At 36.2% G+C, this 22181-nt stretch overlaps 1 protein-coding gene across 1 annotated transcript in view; it reads right to left on the reverse strand.

Annotated features, from left to right (window-relative positions):
- LOC129949037 (tyrosine-protein kinase Btk29A) overlaps window positions 1-22181 on the reverse strand; it is a 247380-nt gene that overhangs the window by 168156 nt on the left and 57043 nt on the right. Inside the window, exon 5 of the mRNA XM_056060245.1 lies at window positions 15398-15544. Coding sequence (XP_055916220.1) covers window positions 15398-15544 — 147 coding nt within the window. The remainder of the gene's footprint in view (window positions 1-15397; window positions 15545-22181) is intronic.

The raw sequence follows: 22181 nt of genomic DNA on the forward strand, positions 1-22181 counted from the left end.
TCGTTAAGAACAGCCTGCACGACAATACTTACGATAACGGATTCAGGCTCATAGCCTGTACGCGTTTTCCACACCTCAACATCCACAAAGAAATAATGACTTCTCCAGGCCAATCTACCGTCAACCAGATTGACCATATTGCATTGCGCTTCCAGCATCATGGATGTCCGAACTTTCCGAGGAGCTAACATCGACTCGGACCACTACCTCGTTGTTGCCAAGGTAGCACTTCGGATTTAAAGACCCAAGGCAAAACAGGGAGGTGCTGGGAGAAGGTACAACGTCGAACTGTTACAATCGCCGAGTTACAAGTAACCTTTCTCGAAGTTCTCTGCCGCCAACACAATGTATCGAAAACCAGTGGCAACATTGCCAAGATGCAATCAGGGAAGCCACCTCTGATGTGCTGTTTTTTATGAAACCACCAACAAGGAACCCCTGGTTTGATGAGGAATGTCGGCAGACAAATGCAGCCAAGCAACAGGCACGCAAAGCGACCCTGCCTTCCTAAAAAAGTCCACAGTTGATCAAATATTCACATTACGGCAGATCCTGGAAAAAACCCAAGAACACCAAATCGACACCCACCATCTTTTCATCGATTTCAAGGCCGCATACAGGGACGAGCTGTATAGAGCCATGTCTAGTTTTGGCATCTTCGCCAAACTCGTCCGTTTGTGCAGAATGACCATGGAGAATTTACGCTGCTCCATAAAGGTTGGAAACAACTTAACCGAACCTTTCGATGTAAAAAAAGGTTTAAGACAAGGTGATGCGCTGTCATGTGATTTTTTTAACATCGTGCTTGAAAGAATAGTGCAGAGCTCACACGTCAACACTAAAGGCACTAGCTTTCAAAAGTCTGTCCAATTACTAGCATATGTTGATGACATTGACATAATCGGAAGAACTCAGCGTGATGTCAATAGGGCTTTTGTGAGTATTGAGGCACAGGCGGCAAAAATGCGTTTAACGGTTAATGAGGGCAAAAAAAAGTACATGCTGTCGTCAAGCAAGGACATACAACACCGACGTCTTGGTCAAAACTTCACCATCGACAGTCAAGAACTTTGTCTACCTAGGCTCCGCTGTAAACGCAGAAAACAACACTAGCGCTGAGATAAAACGCAGAATAGATCTTGCTAACCGCTGTTTCTTTGGACTAAGAAAGCAATTGAGTGGTAAAGCCCACTCTCGAGGGACCAAAATGTCGCTATATAAGAAGCTTATCATCCCCGTCCTGCTATATGGTGCAGAAGCATGGACTATGACAAAACCGGATGAAAGCACCTTGGGTCGGTTCGAGAGAAAAGTTCTTCGTGTGATCTAAGGTCCCTTATGCATCGAAGGGGAGTGGAGGAGACGATGGAACGACGAGCTGTACGGGCTGTTCAGCGACGTAGACTTATCCAGAAGGGTCAAAGTCCAACAACTAAGAATGCTACGGCATTAAAGTCTTGCGGTTCTTTTTTTTATTAGCAAGGGGTTTGGATATTTAGACTTTATGAACAACCTTTTAGACAAGACTTGGTTTAAAATCTTCAGCTCTTGACTGTATTTTTTAGTCGGTATATCGTAATTAGGATATAGAAGCTGAAGTCACAGCAAATTATTTTTAAAATTTATCTTATCGAAATGTTCTACATTTAAGTTTCTCAATTTTAAATATGCACTCTTTTTCCCTTTACTTACAAAAAAAAACAACAAAGTAAAAATTGATTCATTAATTCGATAAGAATCCATTAAATCCGTTTAAAGTCTTAATTTTCGAAAAACAAAACAAAAAATTCCTTTTCATTTCTGCAGTCCATTAACAACATTTATCAGTTCGCTTTGCTACTTAACAAAAATTCCTGACTAATTCCGAATACTTTCGCAATCCACAACCAAAACAACAATAAAATTAAAAACCAAATGCCAACTCTAAGAGAAAACAATAAACATCTATTTTTAATCCAACTCGTCCATTATTGTGGTGGATAAGACAGTAAAGAAATAAGAAGAACTGAAAAACCGATGGGTTCCAGAACACAAAAGACCACAAAACTAGCAAATTAAAGAAAAGTACCAAGAATAAAAATTATATAAAGTAAAAACAATAAAACAAGAAGTAGGTGTTAACGAAATCAATAAATGGAACCGTCACGCACAAAACATCTCTCGCGCATATAATCCAAGTCCAAGACCGTCGTCGTCGAGCAATATCCGAGTTACCCTAAAAAAAAAGTTTGCCCGTGATTATACTGAAGAATTGATGCAGTGCCATAATAGTGATCCATGCAGTGATGCTGTGCTATGATGGTGCAATTCAGCATCATCAGGCTACATGACCGTGGATCTGGCTGGACTGGAGGCGAAAAGAAAAATAAATCATACATTTTCCTAGCTAGCATGCAATGCTCCCGTCTTCTGTCCCGACAAAACATACACTCTACGACTTGTACTTGGTTTTAACAAACGGGTGCCAAGAAGCTGAAAAAAGCAACCAGCAGCAGCACTAGGCACTGCCCTGGCATGCTGCACCAATATCCATCTCTTCCCAAACAGTTAGCTAAAAATATCCCCAAGAAGATGGAAGCCACCCAGGGAAGGGAAGTAGAAGGCTGTAGGAGGTTAGAGAATGACTCCAAATCTGTATAAATGGAAGAAGGGATTGCTTTTGTTTTGCTGCTGTTGCTGCTGCTACCATCATCCAGCTCCAGTAGCTCCTGCTAGGGCTTCCTTTCTTCCTTTTGTTTGTGTTGTTTTTTTGTGTGTGTGGACTTGGAATGGAATAGACTAACCTGGGAGATGGATTTTCGCGTGTTCACTTTGTGTACAGAAACAATAAGCTGCATCCGCAAGTCATTTGTGCTGTGGTGTGGTGATGTGCAGCACTTTCTTTCTTTTTCCTTATGTACTCGTACCTTGGCAGGTCTCGACATCGACATCGACTTCGACATCATAGTCATCGTTGTCGGTCGTCGAAGTCGTTGCTGTTGAGCTGATTCGATTCGGTCATTGTTAGCACGACTACGACAACGATGATTGTGATGACGCAGCAGACGTGACGGGAAGGAACTCGCATGCTGCACCACTCCAACAGCAGAGAACAACCAAACCAATCGCTTGATTTAACATTGGAGGAGGATTAAAATGATTTTTTATTGCTTTTGTTTCATTGGAAGCAAAAATTATATACTCGTACTTTTGTGCTTCCTTAAGTGTTATATGGCTTAAAGTGATGAGTATGAGATTGCGTGCGAAAAATGTAAGAAGACACAAGACAATCACAATATAAAAATATGAAGAATTAGCTAAGGTATAGATATGGAGGTACGAGTACGAGACTTAAAAGAGTTGGCATATTGCAACGTAACAAAGAACTCGGAAGCTAATTTAATTTATGGGATATCATTTTTCAAGAAGAAAAGATGGAAGTACTTAAAATTATTGTTTTTTTTTTTTGGAAGACTTGTTAAAATATCAAAAGCTATTAACTAATTAATATTTTACATTTATTTATTACTAGAATTGTGTTCTTCTGGTTCGCCAACATACTGACCATCTGTTTCCTACAAAATACCAGACCTCATAGATGTTTTCGAAGTTATAGGAGATAAATCATTTAACTATGTGTGGATGCAAATTACGATTTATCGTAAGATCATTTTCTACTGATTTTTCATGGAAGTAATAGAAAAACTAACCCCATGCTAGTGGAGGGAAGAACAGACTGGAATGAATTCAGAGATGAACTTAAAAGGTTTATCAACCTAACAAACAATAGAAAGAACAGTCATGAAGAATAGCAATATTGATTGTTGATGTTTAACAGGCTGTGGAAGAAAGTACTCCAATACTTCGAACTCTAGGGAAACATAATTAATTCTGTCGAAATAAAGAAGATGATTTTAGAAAAAACAAGATTCAAAGAAATTGCCCAGCTACGAGTTTTCTAGATAATAAGACATTCTTTAACCGTCTAAACAAAGAACTTAAAAAAAGAAGCAGTATTTTTAAAAATTATTCAAAAAGTAGATTTCTGAAAACTGTGAAGACTAACGTTTCCATTTATTACTTTTATAAATGCAAAAAGGCGTCTTAAAAACCCCATACACAAAACCTGACAACAAAAACCTCAAGATGGTGAAATTCATTTACCATCTTGAGATTTAATCAATACGATTTTTTTTGCTGAACATTTCGCGAATTTTTGTAAGCCATTTTAAAAACAGCTACAGATCCCTAATAATTTGTTGATAGAAATGACGAATGTGAAATTCCTTTCGTCACGCTCAAAGCTATAAAAAGCATGTTTCATACATAAGTTATCTAATACAAATTACAACGTAACAACTGCTTAGGTTTTAAAGGGAATACTTTCAATAGCTTTCAAAAAAGTCCAAATTATTGCACATCATGGCAAAAGTCATTGTTATACCTAAACAGAAGTGACATCTTGTAAACCAATGTCGCTTATACTATTCATGTCAAAAGTTTTCGAAAAGAAGTACTTAGAAAGCTAAGCAAAAAAATGGAAGTAAGAAGACTGATCAAGGTGCTTGCTATCTCTAAGCAGATCGCATATAAGCACGATAATAGGTTTCACAACCTGGCAATGTTTAATAGGAAAGCACACCACGCGGCTAGTCATATTCTCAAATGAATTTTGCTGAAGCTTTATGGATGAGGAAGAGGAGGAAACAGTTCGTCACCTTAAAAACGCAAGAGTTGCCTAGGAGAATTCTTCTTCAACGATCTAAACGATCTATTTCATTAGCACACTCAGCTTCTCAAGCTCCTCGTAAGGGACTCAAGCTGGTTTTATTAATCTTAGGAGAAACCCTCAAGATTTATGTGGTATCACAATGAGCCATTAAACACCACGGACAGCCACTTTAACCTAACCTAACCTAAGAAGACTGATTCCGAACTATCAATTTGTATTTAGACATAAATATTCCACGATAGACCAGTTATAGAAAAACAAGAATGATCGTATTTTTAGATGTTGATTAAGCCTTTGATTGTTTGGCACTAACGACTTGACCACAAACTGCATATGGAGCTTAAAAGGCAGCACTGCAAAATACTGTAACGAACCGACTCTTTAGAATACTATACGACTAAAAATGCTCGGAACCAAAAAAGATTAAAGCCGGTATACCACAAGGAAGTGTCCTACGACCAACCTTGTATCTTTTGTACACAACTAATATTCTAGTAGGCACCAAGGCTATCAAAGCCACCTTTGCTTGTGATAATGCACTTTTAGTGCCAGATAAATCCATAAAAAGGCTACACAAAAAATGCAAAATGCAGTCGATTAAGTGATTGGAAGCAAAACTAAAGGAAACAAGATTAAAGTATAAATACAAACTTCACAAACCCAATTCCTATACTTTAACTTTGGATCCAAAGCTTAAACAAAGTCTTTCATAAAATAATAGTAATGGTTATAGAAGTGGTTAAGTAACAAGTTGCATCACACCACCATCGAATGCTGGTCCCAATTTAGACCGTCTTAATTATACTGAACAATGTTCGAAAATATAGAAAAAACCATGCCTCATGAGCAGGTCTAAAACCTATGGAAAAGTATTATAATAAGAAAGAACAATCATCTGTCGATCTTTCATATATTGGTCCAGACTAACCGGAAGTTTTAGCATGTAAAAGATCCCACACTTCTCGGTACCAGTTCTAACCGAAATTCTTTTAAAGAGTTCCATCGTTTATAAAAATAATTCGAAAACAAAACAGGCCCAACAAGGCTTTCTTGTGGAACACCAGATATTACTCAAAGTTCAACACATTATTCTCTGTTTGTAAGATAACACTTTAACCATACAATGAATACCAACAAAATTACAATTTGGTGAAATATTCTATCAAAAGCTTTGGTGAAGTTTGTATTAGTAAAGTTAGTAAAAGTTGATCGTCTTGGCATAAATCCATTTTGGTCATTTGAAATTAATTTTTTTTATATTAAAACACAAGTGATCTCTGACAATAAGTTCAAATATTTTCTGAAATTGCTGATAATTTACTTATGGCTTCAAAGTTTTCAACGAGAAGTTCTTATAACACATTCTGTGCATATATCGTGATTGCCAAGCTCAAATTTAGCAACTTAAAAATGGAGAAATAAAAACAAATCAAATTCTATTTACAGTGGAATTTGTTGTAATTGCCGGGGTTTGATACTTTATATACAAATCCATTCTACCACAATTATAATATCTCGAGTCAAGTATAGGTATAAATTATCTGCATGCATATCTATTTGCTGCAGCGAGCCCTCTAAAAAAAACAAGATTGCATAGAATTTTCTTGCAGTTTTATTTTTCTCACAATTATCATACTATTATTATTATTTTTGTTTTCAACGTTGAATAAATTTGAGGAATGTTTTTTAAATGTGGAAGTAGGGGTTAAAAGTTGTTTTGTCTTCAACAAATCCGGGTGTCTGATATTGTGCCTTTTCTGATGCAAAAGTCAACAAACCTCTTACCTATGGTTATGTGTCCATAATTCAGCAAATCGGTAAGGTAGTTATATCGAACTGCATTATGGATTTTAAACATCTCATTAGTTCATGTTTTGGGTCGATATAATGTCTCGGGCGGATGCGACGACGCGACGTGGACGTGAAGATAAGCACACATAACACGTAGCAGTTTATGGGAAGAAAACAAATATTTATCTTGAAATTAAAGTCATTTAGTGTAACAAGCTAATTGGCACCAGTCTAATTGAAAGTGATTTGTGCACTTGCAACGTCGTCACTTGTCGTCTTCAAGTAATGTGATAGGTTAGGTTTGTACATGCGAGTTGCGGTTATTGTATATCTTACTTTAAAGGCCTGAGACGTATCACAAAATTGCAATGTGAAACTTTTAATATCATTTATTAAGATGCTTCAATTGGATATTTTTTGTATTGTGAAATTGAAACGTGGATAGTAATAATTTTTCACACTTGACTAATTTTGTTATTAAATTTTAAGAGGAGATCCCGATATTTATTTTGCTTTAAAATTAGATTCATTACGAGCGACGTTATATGAAAAAACGAAATTTTTTAGTCGATTATAAAATATTTATATACAAAGGTGTAAGTTAGACGGTATCAATTTTATTATTAATGTATTGCTATAAGACGACTTGGGTTTTCAATAAGAGGTTTCATTTTGAAAATTGAGTATTTTTTAACAAAAACGAATGGATATATATTCTATTGTAAAGAAGAAGGTAGACCATTAATATAAGAAATATATCAGCCTTGGCGGCTACTGTTGCACCATCATATTCTGAAATTTTCAATGGCCAACTCACATATTTCCAGCAGTACCCGTGGCATGAAGGTTAGTGCGTTGGACTACAATTACAGTAAGATACGTTGGTCTCGTTTCACCAACGCCTTAGCGAGAGAACTTCGTTCGAGTGACATAGCCCCACCAAACAAAAGAAACCTGACAAATACAGAAATTGACCAACATTTACAACAGATGGACGAAACAATAAAACAAACTATGGAACGGACAATCCCAAAGTACAAAGAACGGAACCAAATAGACGCTTACAGAAACGCGACAATTGACGCACTACGTAGGCACAAGAGTGGCTTACTGACAAAACTCAAAAACTTACACAGACGACTTACAGACCCACGCGACTTGGAGGTTAGGACACAAAAATCGTCAATAAAAAATGTCAATCTGTTGATTAAGGAGAACTACAGGTTATCAATTAACAAGTACTGGGACCGCAAGATCCGGTCAGTTAATTCGAGTGACCCTAGTATGTTCCCCAAAATCAACAAGATATTTAGGAAAAAAAACTATAATGACCTTCCGTGCCTTAAACTCCAAAGAACCGAAGAGAACAGAGACGTACTCAGGACAGCTCAAATAGATCCAGAAGAAGCCATCTTTGACGATGACTTTTATATAATTGAAGATCCGAAGGAAAAAGTGGAGGCGGTGGGAGCTGCTTTCCAGCAAGTGTACAAGGTGAATGTTAGCATTCGCCCCAACCACGACCTGGAGAACAGAGCCCTACTTAATCACTTTTACCTTCGAAATGATATGACACAATGGCGATCTGAGAACCGCGGTTTCATGCGGTTCAATGACGATTCCTTGGCAAATGCCATAATCGCCGAGCAAAGGTTGAGCTTCAGCTCATCTTCAATTCAATAAAAAACAAAAAGTCAGCAGGTGTCGTTGGGTATACCACAACGTTGTACTAAGACATTTACCGATGGAAGCAATTGACATATACACCACACTCTTCAACAATGCACTGAATAATGCATATTATCCAGTGCATTGGAAGACCGCTGTGGTTCATCCTCTCCCGAAAAAGGGAAAGGACAACTCCAACCCGTCTAATCTTCGGTCGATAAGTCTTCTTCCGAGCATCAGCAAAGTTTTCGAAAAGATCATTAATAGGGCTCTGACTAAGTGGGCTGCGGACAACAAAATTATTCCGGATAAACAGTTCGGGTTCAAGGCGGGTCATGACACAATTCATGCTGCGTCTAAACTCGTTTCTGATATCCAATGGAATAAATCAAAACAACAATGCACAAGTGCTGTTCTGGTTGATTTGGAAAAGGCCTTTGACACCGTATGGTTAGAGGGTCTTTACCTAAAACTGAGCAGGCTTGGCATAAGCAAGCCATTGTTGTACATACTTTATGATATGATTAACGGTAGAAAGTTTGTTTTCAAAAGTGGCAATGTAACTTCTACCACAACATTCTCAATTAGAAATGGTCTTCAACAGGGAGCGGTGAATTCGTCGATTCTCTTCAGCATTTACACCAGCGTTTTGATAGGTAGTCTAACAAAGGCAATTGCATACGCTGACGATCGAATTGCGTACAGAACGGCCCGAAAGGTTAAAGTTATCAGAATTCTCTTGCAGCGTGATTTCGACAAGATTCAGCGATATTGCGACGACTGGAAACTGAAAATAAATGTCCAGAAGTCAGAGACAATTCTGTTCCGGACTCCGTTGGCTAGGGCCACGAGGAGCCTTCGCTCTGACGAAACGGCTGTTTTTTAGCAATCGGTTTGACCCCAGAGTGAAGGTAATTTGCTACATGGCCCTCATACGGCCAATGATCGTGTATGGTTGTCCCGTGTGGTTCAACGTTGCCCCTTCCCAGATGGAGAAGTTTCGGGTGTTCGAGCGGCAGTGTTTACGACGCTGTACCGGCTAATATCGAACAGCCGAATCTTCTTATGTGCATTACTTTTCCAACGAGGTCCTATACAACGGGGCACGAATCAACAGAATTGACAATTTCGTGATAAAACTCGTTCGAGGTCACATTGCAAGAGCTATGTCTTCGACCAACAATTTAATTTTCGGGGCGTTCTATCCGAACGACGAGTATTTTGAAAGTGCACGCTTGAGCGGCTTCATTCCCTAGAGGCATTCCTCTTTTTAGATAAATGCGGTCTGATACAGAATAGATTGGCAGTTCCGTTAATCTACCACGTCAGACGAAGAATAGATAGGGTGAAGCAGGAGAACCAGTTTTGGTGGCTTCAATCGGCACTTGAAAGTGGGTAGTCGGGATGGGGTTTTAAGCCTTGGCCGGCTTACATACTTGTTTTATAGTTTTAGGGTTTAGTTTTAAGAAGAATAGGCATGGTGGCACAAAAAAAAATTATTAAAAAATTAAAAACAAGCTGTGCCAGCTTAATTTAAAAAAAAAAAATTAATTTTTACTGCCTGTTGCGAGTAATTGACAAATCCTTCAAGAGTAATTCTTGTCATGAAAAAGTGCTTTCTCAAATAAGCCGTTCGGATTCGTCCTAAAATTGTAGGTCCGTTCCATTGCTGACAACAGTACTCGCACACAGGAATGGTTGAGAGTTGTAAGTCACTAGGCCCTGGTTCACAACGGACTGTTGCGCCACCTAATTTATTTATTTATTTATATTTAATTCACATACATATTTCCAACTGTGAATTCATAATAATTTTACGAATTCTAGGAAGAACTTATCTCTCATGTGACATCAAACAAAAAAGTCAGCATTGGTTTTCATAATTAAAACCAATCTTTTTACAGATCATTTTATCGAAAAAAAATTCCTTATCGAAATTCAATAAAAAATGTTTTCTGACAGATAATTGTTTGGGAAATTGTATGAAATAAAACAGTGGAACGTTTTCTTTCATTTTTTGACAAGATATAATCAACTGTCAGGGAAATAGAAAAATAATTTTGGCGATTAATAACTGTGCAATAAAACTTTTTCTCAAGAATATTAATAAAGATCTTGTTTTATATTTCGCGACTTTTTGCAAAATTCCTGAAAATAAGCGCAAACGGTAGCGGAATTGATTCAGCCCAGAACCCACAAAAAACCAATTTAATCAAGAGGGTTTTCGCAAAAATTCTTGGATTTTCCGAACCCCGAATACTACAATTTTTGATAATTAACGTAAAAAAAAATTTTGCTGGTGATTGAACAGCTATTTCAATTTAGCAATTCAATTCTTTCAATATGCTGTTCAAAAACTCAGTTTTGCAGGATAGGACTTTTGATTGTCAAAAGTTGACAGATGCACAAGTGACAGCTTCCTCAAAACATTGAGCAATAAAAAATCAAACATTAACATTTTAAAAGATTCATATTAAAGACATTATAATAAGTAAGTTAGGTTACAATATGATTTTCTCTAAGTCCATATGAATTATAAACTTCTGACATTTAAAACTAATTGGTGCTCGTATTTAGGCCTGTTTGCTTTGCTTTTTTTATCAACTGTCTCTGTTCAAGTGTGTTGTTTTCAATAATTCGCAACCCTATGTCACTAAGCCTAAAAGTCGACAATTTAATTTACGTTTATTTTGACGTTTAATGTGACACACTTGCAAAAGAAATAAGTATATAATGGACTCTTGAGTCTAATTAAAACATTTTCTCAGGCTACATATTTCTTTATTTTTAACTTTCAGTTTTCTAAAACAAATTCATCGTTAAAAATATATCTACATAATTTCGTCCAACAAAATTATAGTCTATAAAATTAGATCTACTCTTCCTCTTGTGACTTGTGCCTAATTTTCAAAGCCCTACAGACCTGTTACATATCCATCTCTTTTAACATGGAAAACTAAATTATACTTTTTAGTGCTTTAATCGCATTAAATTATATTTTAACTACATCATAAATAGAACTAAAAAAAGAAGAGCAAATTCACTCTTGTAGAAGAAAAATGATCAAAGTAAACACAAGCATCAAGTATCCCCTTTTATTTTGCCAACCAACCAACCCCAAATTTCTCCCCTTCTCTCTCACTCTCAGTCCCCCTTAAAAATATTTTTCAATTAAGTTTGCTGTGTTAACAACTTAAAAAATATGAGATGCCATTGAGGCCGAAAAAAAACCAGAATACTACAAAAACAAACAAGGGAAAACTTTATATCAGCATCCCCATTCCTGTCACTTCTAAACCAACCCCAATATAAAGTCAAGTCAGAAGATGGTTAGGTTTGGTTTGGGTCTGTTTGGAAATTAGTTTTTGTTCGGTAAATAGAACATAAAAGTCTAGTGGAGGAGAAAAACTAAAAAGAAAAAACATACACTATTAGTTTGGGGATGAACCGAGCTCCCTTGTCCATTTTTCTTTTTTGTGTCATGTTTGTGGCTGAAAAAGACTCCTCCGCAAAAACTCAGACAAAAACCCCATTCAGACATATGTATATGGTTGTCGTGTCGTGTGTGGTGTTCTTCCAGTCAGTAGTTTGGGGGAGGACCCCCCTCAATAGTGTTGTTTTTTGTCTTTAACTTGAGACATCATATCATCCTCTTTGGCAATTGAATAAAGAAGCTTACACTTGAGGCGGCTTTTCCTGGCGGTCTCTGGTTGGAAATTGCAGTCGTCCGATTTGTTTAGCTTTCCACCTTATGACAAAATACATTTGCTGAAAAAGTGGTTAGGCATGACTTAATTCAACAACAGCCGCCGCCGCTGCACTGCCAAACCATTCTTCCTTATGATGATGATGATGATGATGATGCCTTGAAGACATCTCTTGACAATCATATAGTTACAAGAAATAGGTAGGTTCTGATATGACTGGCAAGTGACACTTCAAGGCGGCACGGCATCGGCATCGGTATCCCTTTCATTCATGTACTTGTATGTTTGTTGTTCTCCTTCCTTTTAACCTGGACTTCTCTGGAAGCCGTCAATGTTTACCCGTTTGGGTTGTTCCTACACGTGAACGCGTGTTGAAGAACTACTTGTGTAATGTTTGCTTTTCTATTGGGCTTGTGATGTATGGGGATGTGGAAGAAGAAGCGCGGTTTTTCAGCTTGTCGCTTTTGTCACATCAAAGCCCTTTCTCTAGGAAGTTCCTCTCCCAGTTGTACGGAACAAATAAGTGGTAAATGTTTGTTTGATTAGTGTTATACATGTTGGGGGAATAGTTTCAAGAAGTTTTTCTAGGGTCTTTTGTTTTGTTTTCTTGGCGGTAAAATGTCAAAGGATAAGCCTTGAGCCATAAGGGAAGATGGGGATTCTTCTGACATAATATTTGTTTGGAAAAAGTTCTTTTCTCAAGTCAAGGGGAAGCACAACGAAAGACAAGACTAACTTGAAGATGCTTTGTGAATGATGATTGCCATGGTTTTTGTTGTAAATTAGCAAAGCTTTTGATAAGTCTTAAGAAAGATCAAACACTCAGCGCAATTGACTTGTGAAACTTTTCTTTTAAAAAAAAATAGAATTCCATAAAAAGTTCCGACCTCCGACACTCCCCATTTTTAAATTAAACATGACAAGTGAATTAATAAAACCAATGCGCAGCGCTGTCCATATCACCATCCACAGCTGCATTTACACGATGCATTCATAATATCATCAGCTTCAGCTTTAGCTTCAGCATCTTATTCACTTCACACTAATTTAACATTTTTATTTACATGAGTCTCTTTAAAAGTCTAAGTCTTATCCCCGTTCACATAAAAAGGCTGTTTGATTTTGAAAAGCATGAAGTCAAATTAAAATTCAAATCATGTTAGCCACACCTCGCATGCCATTCAGTTTTAAGATTTAGTATTTTTCTTTTAATTTTATTTTATTTTTTCGAAAGACCAAAAAAAAAGAAAAGATGAAAATTAATCTTTTCAATGCTCACACGATAATCTTGAAAGTTTTGACTAAGCTTAGGATTAATAATAATTTCTTAATAGGTCTCTAAATGCAATGCAAAGTTAAAGAGAACAATTATCATAAAACAAAAGACGAGGTTTTTAAAGCATTTTTTCATGTTTTGCATTTATGCAGTTTTAATGTTTGTTTTGCTAATTTTTTGTTTTCCTTCAGTCTTTCGTTACATAAAAGACATGATTTAACCAAATTTAATACAAGTTTTAAACGAAAAATTAATTAATGAAGAAAATATCTTGAGCTACCACCTAAAATTTTTGGTAGCGGAATTGATTTGAAGACATTTTCTACACTTTGCAGGTGACTTTGTTTGATAATAAATTGATTTGAATTAGCTGAACGCTTTCATTTAAGGATTTGACATTTGCAATGACAGCTGCCACATTCAATTCCGTTAATTCGATTTTCTTAGTTGATTGATTTTCATCTCTTAAATACACACATTTTCATAATTTGACATAAGTGCTGACAGTTGTATTATGCAACTTACAGTGTTGAGATTAATGTATTACTGTATTGTTTTTGTAACCAAGTGGTTTGATCCGGATACATTCACGATTTACTTGACAAACAAAGTACAAGTGACAGCCGTGATATATTTACGGCCATCTTTTATTTCTTTGTGTTATTATTATGTGGATGACGTCTATTATTTAAATAACTTTACCTCACTTATCATTTAATAAAAAGAGACAATTGTATTGATAACCACTGCCGCCGACTTATTATTGCACATTCCATATAGTCAACTTGAACAGAACGCAATTTTCAATCAAATTTGTGACAGTTAAGGTCTGAATAGTCAAAAATTTGGTTCAACTTTGGTTAAACTGCAAATAACACTTTTAATTGTTTTCTTTAAAAAAAAACATACAATTTTCTTTTGGAAAAATTATCATTTTATTTCGATTTGTTTGACAGATATTATTTCGTAAATTAAGTGCTGTCAAACAATGACAGTGTTCGTGAATGTTTGAGTCAGCATTGCGTGGACTTAAGCAGTATTCACATGAACGCATATATTGAAGACATATTTCCACACAAATTCTTAACAAAACGATACCAATATAGTTTCTATTTGATTTATGATGCATACTTTTACTTTTCAATGTCATATATTAATAACTTTAAGAAAACAAATGTATTCGTCGCGAAAAAAAATTGTAGTTAACACGAACTATCAAACTTTATTCGCATTTTACATTATCCACACTCGCAACGAATAAAATAATCGCGCGTGCTTAACCTAAAAAATCATTCTTGTTTTGGTTTCAGTGTTGAATGGTGTTCGTCTGTGGCTTCATTCGCGACGAATCAAGAACTCTAATGTGAAAGAAATGTCAAAATCGACGAATATTCGTTCATTCGTTGGTCGTGTTCATGTGAATAGTGCTTTAAAGTAGCCCCGAAGATCCACATGCACACAAACGAGGCTAACCCTTATATTGTATTTGCTTTTGACGTTTCTTATCGGAGTGCAAAAATCTAAAAAATTATACACAAAAGAATTATTTTGACGTGTCGTCATTGTATCTCATTTTTATTTGATGATTAATAGATAAAATTATAAAACGTCAGATTGGGTCGCTTTGGAAAAGTCAATAGAAGGATTCACCTTCTGGGATATGATTGAGAAACGTAGTTTGAATGACTCGAATTTGAGAATGTGAACGCTTTATTAAACGAAGTGTCAAATATTCTGGAAAGAAATCAAAACACGTTGATACTTTGCTGGTTTGATATGCATATTTAAGAATAACTAAAAGAAGATTTTAAGCAGACCCAAGCTTATTATCCAAAGGTATTTATTAATATCAATATAGTTTTTTTTTCGGCAGACTTGAAAATCATAAATTTAAGACAAGTTTTAAGATGTAATTCATATTGAGAGTAGGTCAAATAAAAAGTAATTCTTGGCAGCACATTTAATGAATGCGTCAAAAGAAACTGTCAAAAAGACATGAGAATGTGAACTCTCCTAACAAAAAGTGTTTTAAATTAAAAATGGCTGCTGAAGTGATGCCAAGGTGACAGTTGAACATAAAGAAAATATATTCACATAGGTGACATAGGATCCGCCATTTTTTTTTATTTTGGCAGGTGTACGCAATTTAAGCACTGTTTACACTTCATCCAAAAAGCTTAACAAATAATTTTCACTCCTTCCGAGTTTTATTTATTAAAATTTCAAAAATATTCAATAACTTACTTGGATTATTGTTGGTTTCACGCCAATGTGTTGCCGCCTGACATCCAAAAGTCGTTCGACTAATTCCCTTACAGCAGGACCATTTCTTGCCTGACCATAGGCCCGGATGAAAACGATATGATTTTTGTGTGTTGGTTTCTTCACAAACTGCAAAGCAAAACAAAATTAAAAGAAACATTTTAACAATGGAAAAACAATTCATTAAAAATCTTGATAAGTTCATAAATATATTCTAGCTTACAAAACCGTTATAATGAATCTATAGAATTTTCTAGTGAATTTTTTCCATGGAAACAACATAAAACACAAAAGTCCCAAACGAATAACTAAAAACCATAAGAACCTCAAAGCCAGAATTTTAGTTTTATCTTATAACTGTCATCTATTGTGCGTGTTTATGATGAAAACCACAAGAAATTCACATTGAAATGACCTTGGGCCATCATCATCCATTGCATAACGTTGCAACAGCTTTGAGCCCAGAAGCCAACAAACACGACTTTTCTATAGGTATGTAGGTATATGAAGCAGCGCAGAACAAAACCATGAGTCTCCCACTCTTTTTATAGCCATAGATAGGAGTGAGTAAATCGACTTCACTTCATGAAAAGGCAAAGCCATCGGAGGCATAATATCTAACCTATAAAAACCGCAAGTTTAGGCCGAGGTATTTCCTTTATGAAAAACGAGTATAACTTTGATGGGATTTCATTTGATTCTGGTGTGAGATTAGAATTACTGATTGAATCGACTCGACACCCATCAGGCTTCCTTTTGTTCATTTCATTCATCGAGACCACAAGCTAAAGGATTCCTTCATATTCTTGATTAACAGTAAATCACCTGAACAAATTTAATAAGTTTTTGTGTTTTGTTGATACCGTAAGCCGATATTGAAAAGCCTTGATGTTGGCTTGTAAAATAGAATCTAAAAACAGAGTAGACCCAAATGGAGGTTTCCAGATGATAATGGTGATGCTAGTCTATAGCAAACTTGTGATGTTGATGGTGGGAAGGCATTGACCATCATCATCATCATCATTGTTATAGGCACCATGATCTTCATTGTATAACACTGACCTCTCCTAATGACCCTGCGGTCGTAATAATAAATTTGTTTTATGAACTGGACGATGAAGTTGATGATGATGCTGGGGAAGATGACCGCGGTTCGGTACTACATGGTTGTACGGTAAAGGCAATGATGGTACAAATTGAGTACGGTCAGTGTTACGTTGTTAATGGTCTGGAAGGTTTTTTTTTGGGTCAGGAATGTTTCAAATGTTAACGATTTTAGAAAAGATGGTTTTTGTATTGATTAGATGTACAATGCCGGTCGGAGAACTCTTTGAATGGTTTCATAATTTATTGAAGAAGCCTCATAGCATTTTACTTCACAAAGCCATGAATTTCCAGTCAACTATTTTCCTTTCAATTTATAGAAATTTAAGAATGAAAGAATTTAAAAGCCAAAAATTAGCAAGCTGAGGCCATTTTAAATCTCATTTGGGCTATTTATTTCCGTTTGACAGTTTACAACTTTGAGCTTTCATTGTAAATATAACTTCAGACAAAGAGTGTCAATGTCAAAGTGTCAATGTCAAAACTCTGAGTCAAGGCAATTTTCTCATCAGGCTGATATTCAGAAATAAAGAATATTTGCAAATGCAAGACATTTCCTTTTGAAATTCCAAGTCGAAAGTGATACCTTTAAAATTGACCCATTTTTAATAAAACTTTTTTAGGAATGGATTTTTAACAATAATAAATAGACAAATTTCACTCCAAAAAAGAACTATTTTGAAGGTCAAACAAAATATCAAAATCAATTTATATTGTTCCGTATTTCATACAGAACTTTATGTCATTTATCACTTCGAGTCAGATTTCTATGTAAGAAATAATTCCTCTAGAAAAAAACTTTCAAAATTGTAATCAAATAAACCCAAATTGACGAAAAACTTAGACAGTGTTGACATTGTGTGTAAACGCACCCTTTAACCAATAATCAAACTGTCAATGTCAAACATTAAGACAAAGTAAAAAATGTATGATGGTAATATTTAAAAGTAAAGAACTTGTGAATTTTGACAACTGACAACTTTAACGAACATTTTTGTTGAGAAATCAACTCCTACTCTCACCTCATCGTGGTGAGCATAGGGTACCTAGTACCTCAACTGGAGATTGGGTTCCAACCCCCGTGGCAAAAAGTGGATGACCATACCCATCAAGGCTCAATTCGGCAACATTAGTCTGATATGGTAGCCAGTACGCGTTTTCCACACCTCAACATCCACAAAGGAACTTGGACTTCTCCAGATCAATCTACCGTCAACCAGATTGACCATATTGCGATCGACGCCAGACACGCTTCCAGCATTATGGATGTACAAACTTTCCAAGGAGCTAACATCGACTCGGATCACTACCTCGTTGTAGCCAAGGTAGCACTTCGGATTTCCAGACCCAAGGCAAAACAGGGGGGTGCTGGGAGAAGGTACAACGTCGAACGGCTACAATCGCCAGAGATCGCCAAATCCTTTTCCGACCAAGTTACAAGTAACCTCTCTCAAAGTTCTCTGCCGCCAACACAATGTATCGCAAACCAGTGGCAACATTGCCAAGATGCAATTAGAGTTTCAAACAGCCACCAACAAGGAACCCCTGGTTTGATGAGGAATGTCGGCAGGCAAATGCAACCAAACAACAGGCAGGTAAAGCGGCGCATAATGAAAGGACGAGAGCTGCTCATGAGCTCTATGAGCAGAAGAGGCGAGAGGAACACCGACTTCTCAGAAGGAAGAAGAGAGGGCATGAGAAGCGTGAGTTGAGAGGTTTACAAGTAGTAATGAAGTTCGGAAGTTTTATGAACAGGTGAAAGGAAATTCACAGGTACATAAACCTAGAACCGAAGGCTGAAAAGACGAAAGTGGAAACATCATAGTGGAACCGCAATCAATGCAGGATGATCCATTCAACATAGACGACTAAAGCTAACAAACCCGTCCTTCCGACTTAAACGAATAAAGATTGCCATATCTAAGCTAAACACTAATAAAGCCGCTGGAGCGGATGGCTTGAATGCCGAGCTCTTTAAAGCAGCTTCAGATAAGTTGGTTAGGAGCTGTGATGCTTCTTTTAATTAGGCTGAGGTAAGCTTGCCGGACTCCAGGGTCGTCTCGAGAAAGCACGAAACTCGAGTGTAGAGAGTCGACCAAACTACTCTTTTCCAAATAAAAAGAATTACATTTTCCTTTTTCAGATTTTATTTTTTTTTCTTATCCAATAAAGCGGCTTAAAACTATACAATAGGATACCTAGATAATAACACCTGTTATATACGAACTTAATCCTACGGTCAAGAGCAGCGTTACCACTTTACTTCAATTGAAGTAGATCTACTTCTTTTTTTCAAATAAATTAAAAATCTACTTCCTACTTCGCACCATCATCAAAATATTGAAATCTACTTCATTTTTAAGATCTGAGTTTCTACCTACTTCAATTTTTATAAAAATAGACTGAATTTACTCCTTTTTCTATTTATCACTTTTATATGTAGTCTCAAAATTTCTAGGGAATTAAAAATTGCTTGAGTATTTTCATTTGCGGTGAGGTTCCGTTTTATCTAATATATTCTAGGTCAACCCGTTTGTCATTTTTACTTTCGACATATAGCAGGTCCTATATAAATAGCAAGTTTTGCATTCGTAAACAAATTCGAATTGAATTTTTCAAAAACGAACCAATAGATTTTTTTTAATTTTTGCTAAAATTTGTGTTCTTTGGCTTCTTTCAATATAAAAAAATATATTTGTATTGCTCCAAAAGGGTACCCCAGATAGAACAGTTATTTTGTTTTTAGGTTTTCATAAGAACTAAACTATTATTTTCTGCCAAAAATGTAATTTTCTTTTTGATTTGATATCTTGAAAATAGGCCATTATCTTTTACAAATTTTAAATGGAGGACGTCTTATAATTAGTTCAAAACTATATACCAAAAATATTTGTATGCTAAAATTCAAAAATGATTTTCAAATACAAATTTAAAAAATTAAGGGTTTCTTGAGAAATCAAATGGCGTTCATACATATTTTTAAAATACAGAAAATAGTTATAAACAGACTTTTTTTTGATATATAAACGAGTTCTTGCGAACCAGTCGTGCATTTTGTTGTTGTTTTGTTTGCGTTGAGTTGTGCTCTAGTATCATTTTGGTTTTGATTTTTTGTTTTCAATATGAAAAGATATTTTCAAGTTGTGCAAAACCAAAGATAAAAGGTTTGTTGATGTATTAAAATTGTATTACGAATACAATAACTATTTCTTCTGGAACTCGTCCTTTGCAATCAAAACATCCTAAAGTCATTTCATTTCACCAACACAAGTCCATTCTTTGCGTTTTTATTGCCAACAAACAAGAATTAATTTAAGAAACTTTACATTAACTATTGAATTATATGATGTGAAGGCTTAAATAATTCTAGTTTTTTTTTAATTTTTATATATAATTTAATTTAAAAATATGTAGAATAATATGGAAAAGGTAATTTTTAAATCTACTTCCATTTTTCTCAATCTACTTCACTTTTTTCCTAAAATCTACTTCCACTTTTTTTTTAGAAGTGGTAACGCTGGTCAAGAGCCCATCGACACCGGAAGGGTGAAGAGGAATAACACAATAATTCGGCAAGTGCCCGTCGAAACGGGAGGGTGAAGGGGAATAACACACAGCACGCTATGGAGCAACGGCCCATAGGCTCTTTATACATAAGGGGAATATCGGGAGAAACTTACGCTTCTGTCAGTTCTGTGTATAAAGCTCAAAACCTTTAATAAACTTCGGCGAGCAAGCTTCCTCTTCCGTAAGTCAATTCTCCTGCAGGAACCAAATGTGAACTCTATTATGACGAACAACAATATCGCATGTATTTTGTTTTTGTATTTCGGATGAGTGTTGGTGTCACTTATTTCACTTGGTGGGTATGCAGATGGCGGTTGATTGGTGATAGGTCGTTATCAGTGTGGTTTTAGACCAGGAAAGTCCACAGTCGATGAAATATTTACATTGCGGCAGACCCTAAAAAAAAACCAAGAACACAAAATTGACACCCACCATCTTTTCATCGATTTCAAGGCCGCATATGCCAGCATCTACAGGGACGAGCTGTATAGAGCCATGTCCGTTGCTGCAGGATGACCATGGAGAATTCACGCTGTTCCATAAAGCTTTGAAACAACTTAACATAACCTTTCGATGTTAAAAAAGGTTTTAGACAAGGGGATGCGCTGTCCTGCGATTTTTTAACATCGTACTTGAAAGAATAGTGCAGAGCTCACACGTCAACACTAGAGGCGCTATCTTTCAAAAGTCTGTCCAATTACTAGCATATGCTGATGACATTGACATAATCGGAAGAATTCAGCGTGATGTAAATGGGGCTTTTGTGAGTATTGAGGCAGAGGCGCAAAAATGGGTTTAACGGTTAATGTGTGCAAAACAAAGTACATGCTGTCGGTTGTCAAGAAAGGACATACAACACCGACGTTTTGGTCAAAACGTCACCATCGACAGACTTTGAGATAGTCAAGGACTTCGTCTACCTAGCCTCCACTGTAAACGCAGAAAACAACACCAGCGCTGAGATCAAACGCAAAATAACTCTTGCTGACCGCTGTTTCTTAGGGCTAAGAAAGCAATTGACTGTTAAAGTCCTCTCGCGAGAGGCCAAAGTGTCACTATATAAGACCCTTATCATCCCCGTCCTGCTATACGGTGCAGAAGTATTGACTATGACAAAAGCGGATGAAAGCACCTTGGGTCGGTTCGAGAGAAAAGTTCTTCGTGTGATCTACGGTCCCGTATGCATCGAAGGGGAGTGGAGGAGAAGATGAAACGACGAGCTGTACGGGCTGTACAGTGACTTTGACTTAGCCCGAAAGATAAAAGTCCAACGGCTAAGATGGCTGGGTCACGTAGAGCACATGGAAACCAATGCTCCGGCCCGGAAAGTCTTCGAATCCACTCCCACAGGACAGAGCAGTAAAGGAAGACCGCGGATCAGGTGACGTGCACAAGTGGAAAGTGACCTCACCCAACTTGGAGCTCGAAACTGGAGACATCTAGCTAGGGACCGAGCTAGATGGCGAAGTTTGTTGGGTGTGGCCCTAGTTCACACAGGACTGTAGCGTTACCTTAAGTAAGTAGTAAAGAATTTGTGATTTTTGACAGCTGCCAACTTTAACGAAAATTTTTGCTAAAATGAAAATTATTAATTCTTTACAATGGAAAAACTAATTTTCAAAAGAATGAGCTTTTTAAACCAAGAAACTTAAATTGTTGATTTTTGATCAAAATATTGAACTATGCATTTATACAAATTCACTTTTTTTGCAAGACACAACCTCTTCTTCCCGTCATTTAAATTTCTTTTGATCTTGATCTCGTACCAAACACTCAAAATTCGTTCAATGAACGAAAAAAGTATTACAACTTTGAAGCTCTGGACTCACTGAATTAAAAAAAATATACACAATTTTGAGTTTGACAGTTCAGTCTTTTCTGAAATACAAAAAAGGAAAAATGCCAAATATAAAAACCGTGATATAGTTTTAGCAAGTTGACAACTGTCATCTCAGATGATGAAATGTTATTTCAGGAAAAACATTGAATTCTATTTATATAGAATCTTTAAGTAAACTGAAAAAAAATTGAGTTTGACAGTTCAGGCTCTCTCTTTGAAAATAAAATTTAAAAAGGCATCATGTAAACACAGTCA

This window comes from Eupeodes corollae, chromosome 3 (genome assembly GCF_945859685.1).
Source record: "Eupeodes corollae chromosome 3, idEupCoro1.1, whole genome shotgun sequence".
Lineage (NCBI taxonomy): Eukaryota > Metazoa > Arthropoda > Insecta > Diptera > Syrphidae > Eupeodes > Eupeodes corollae.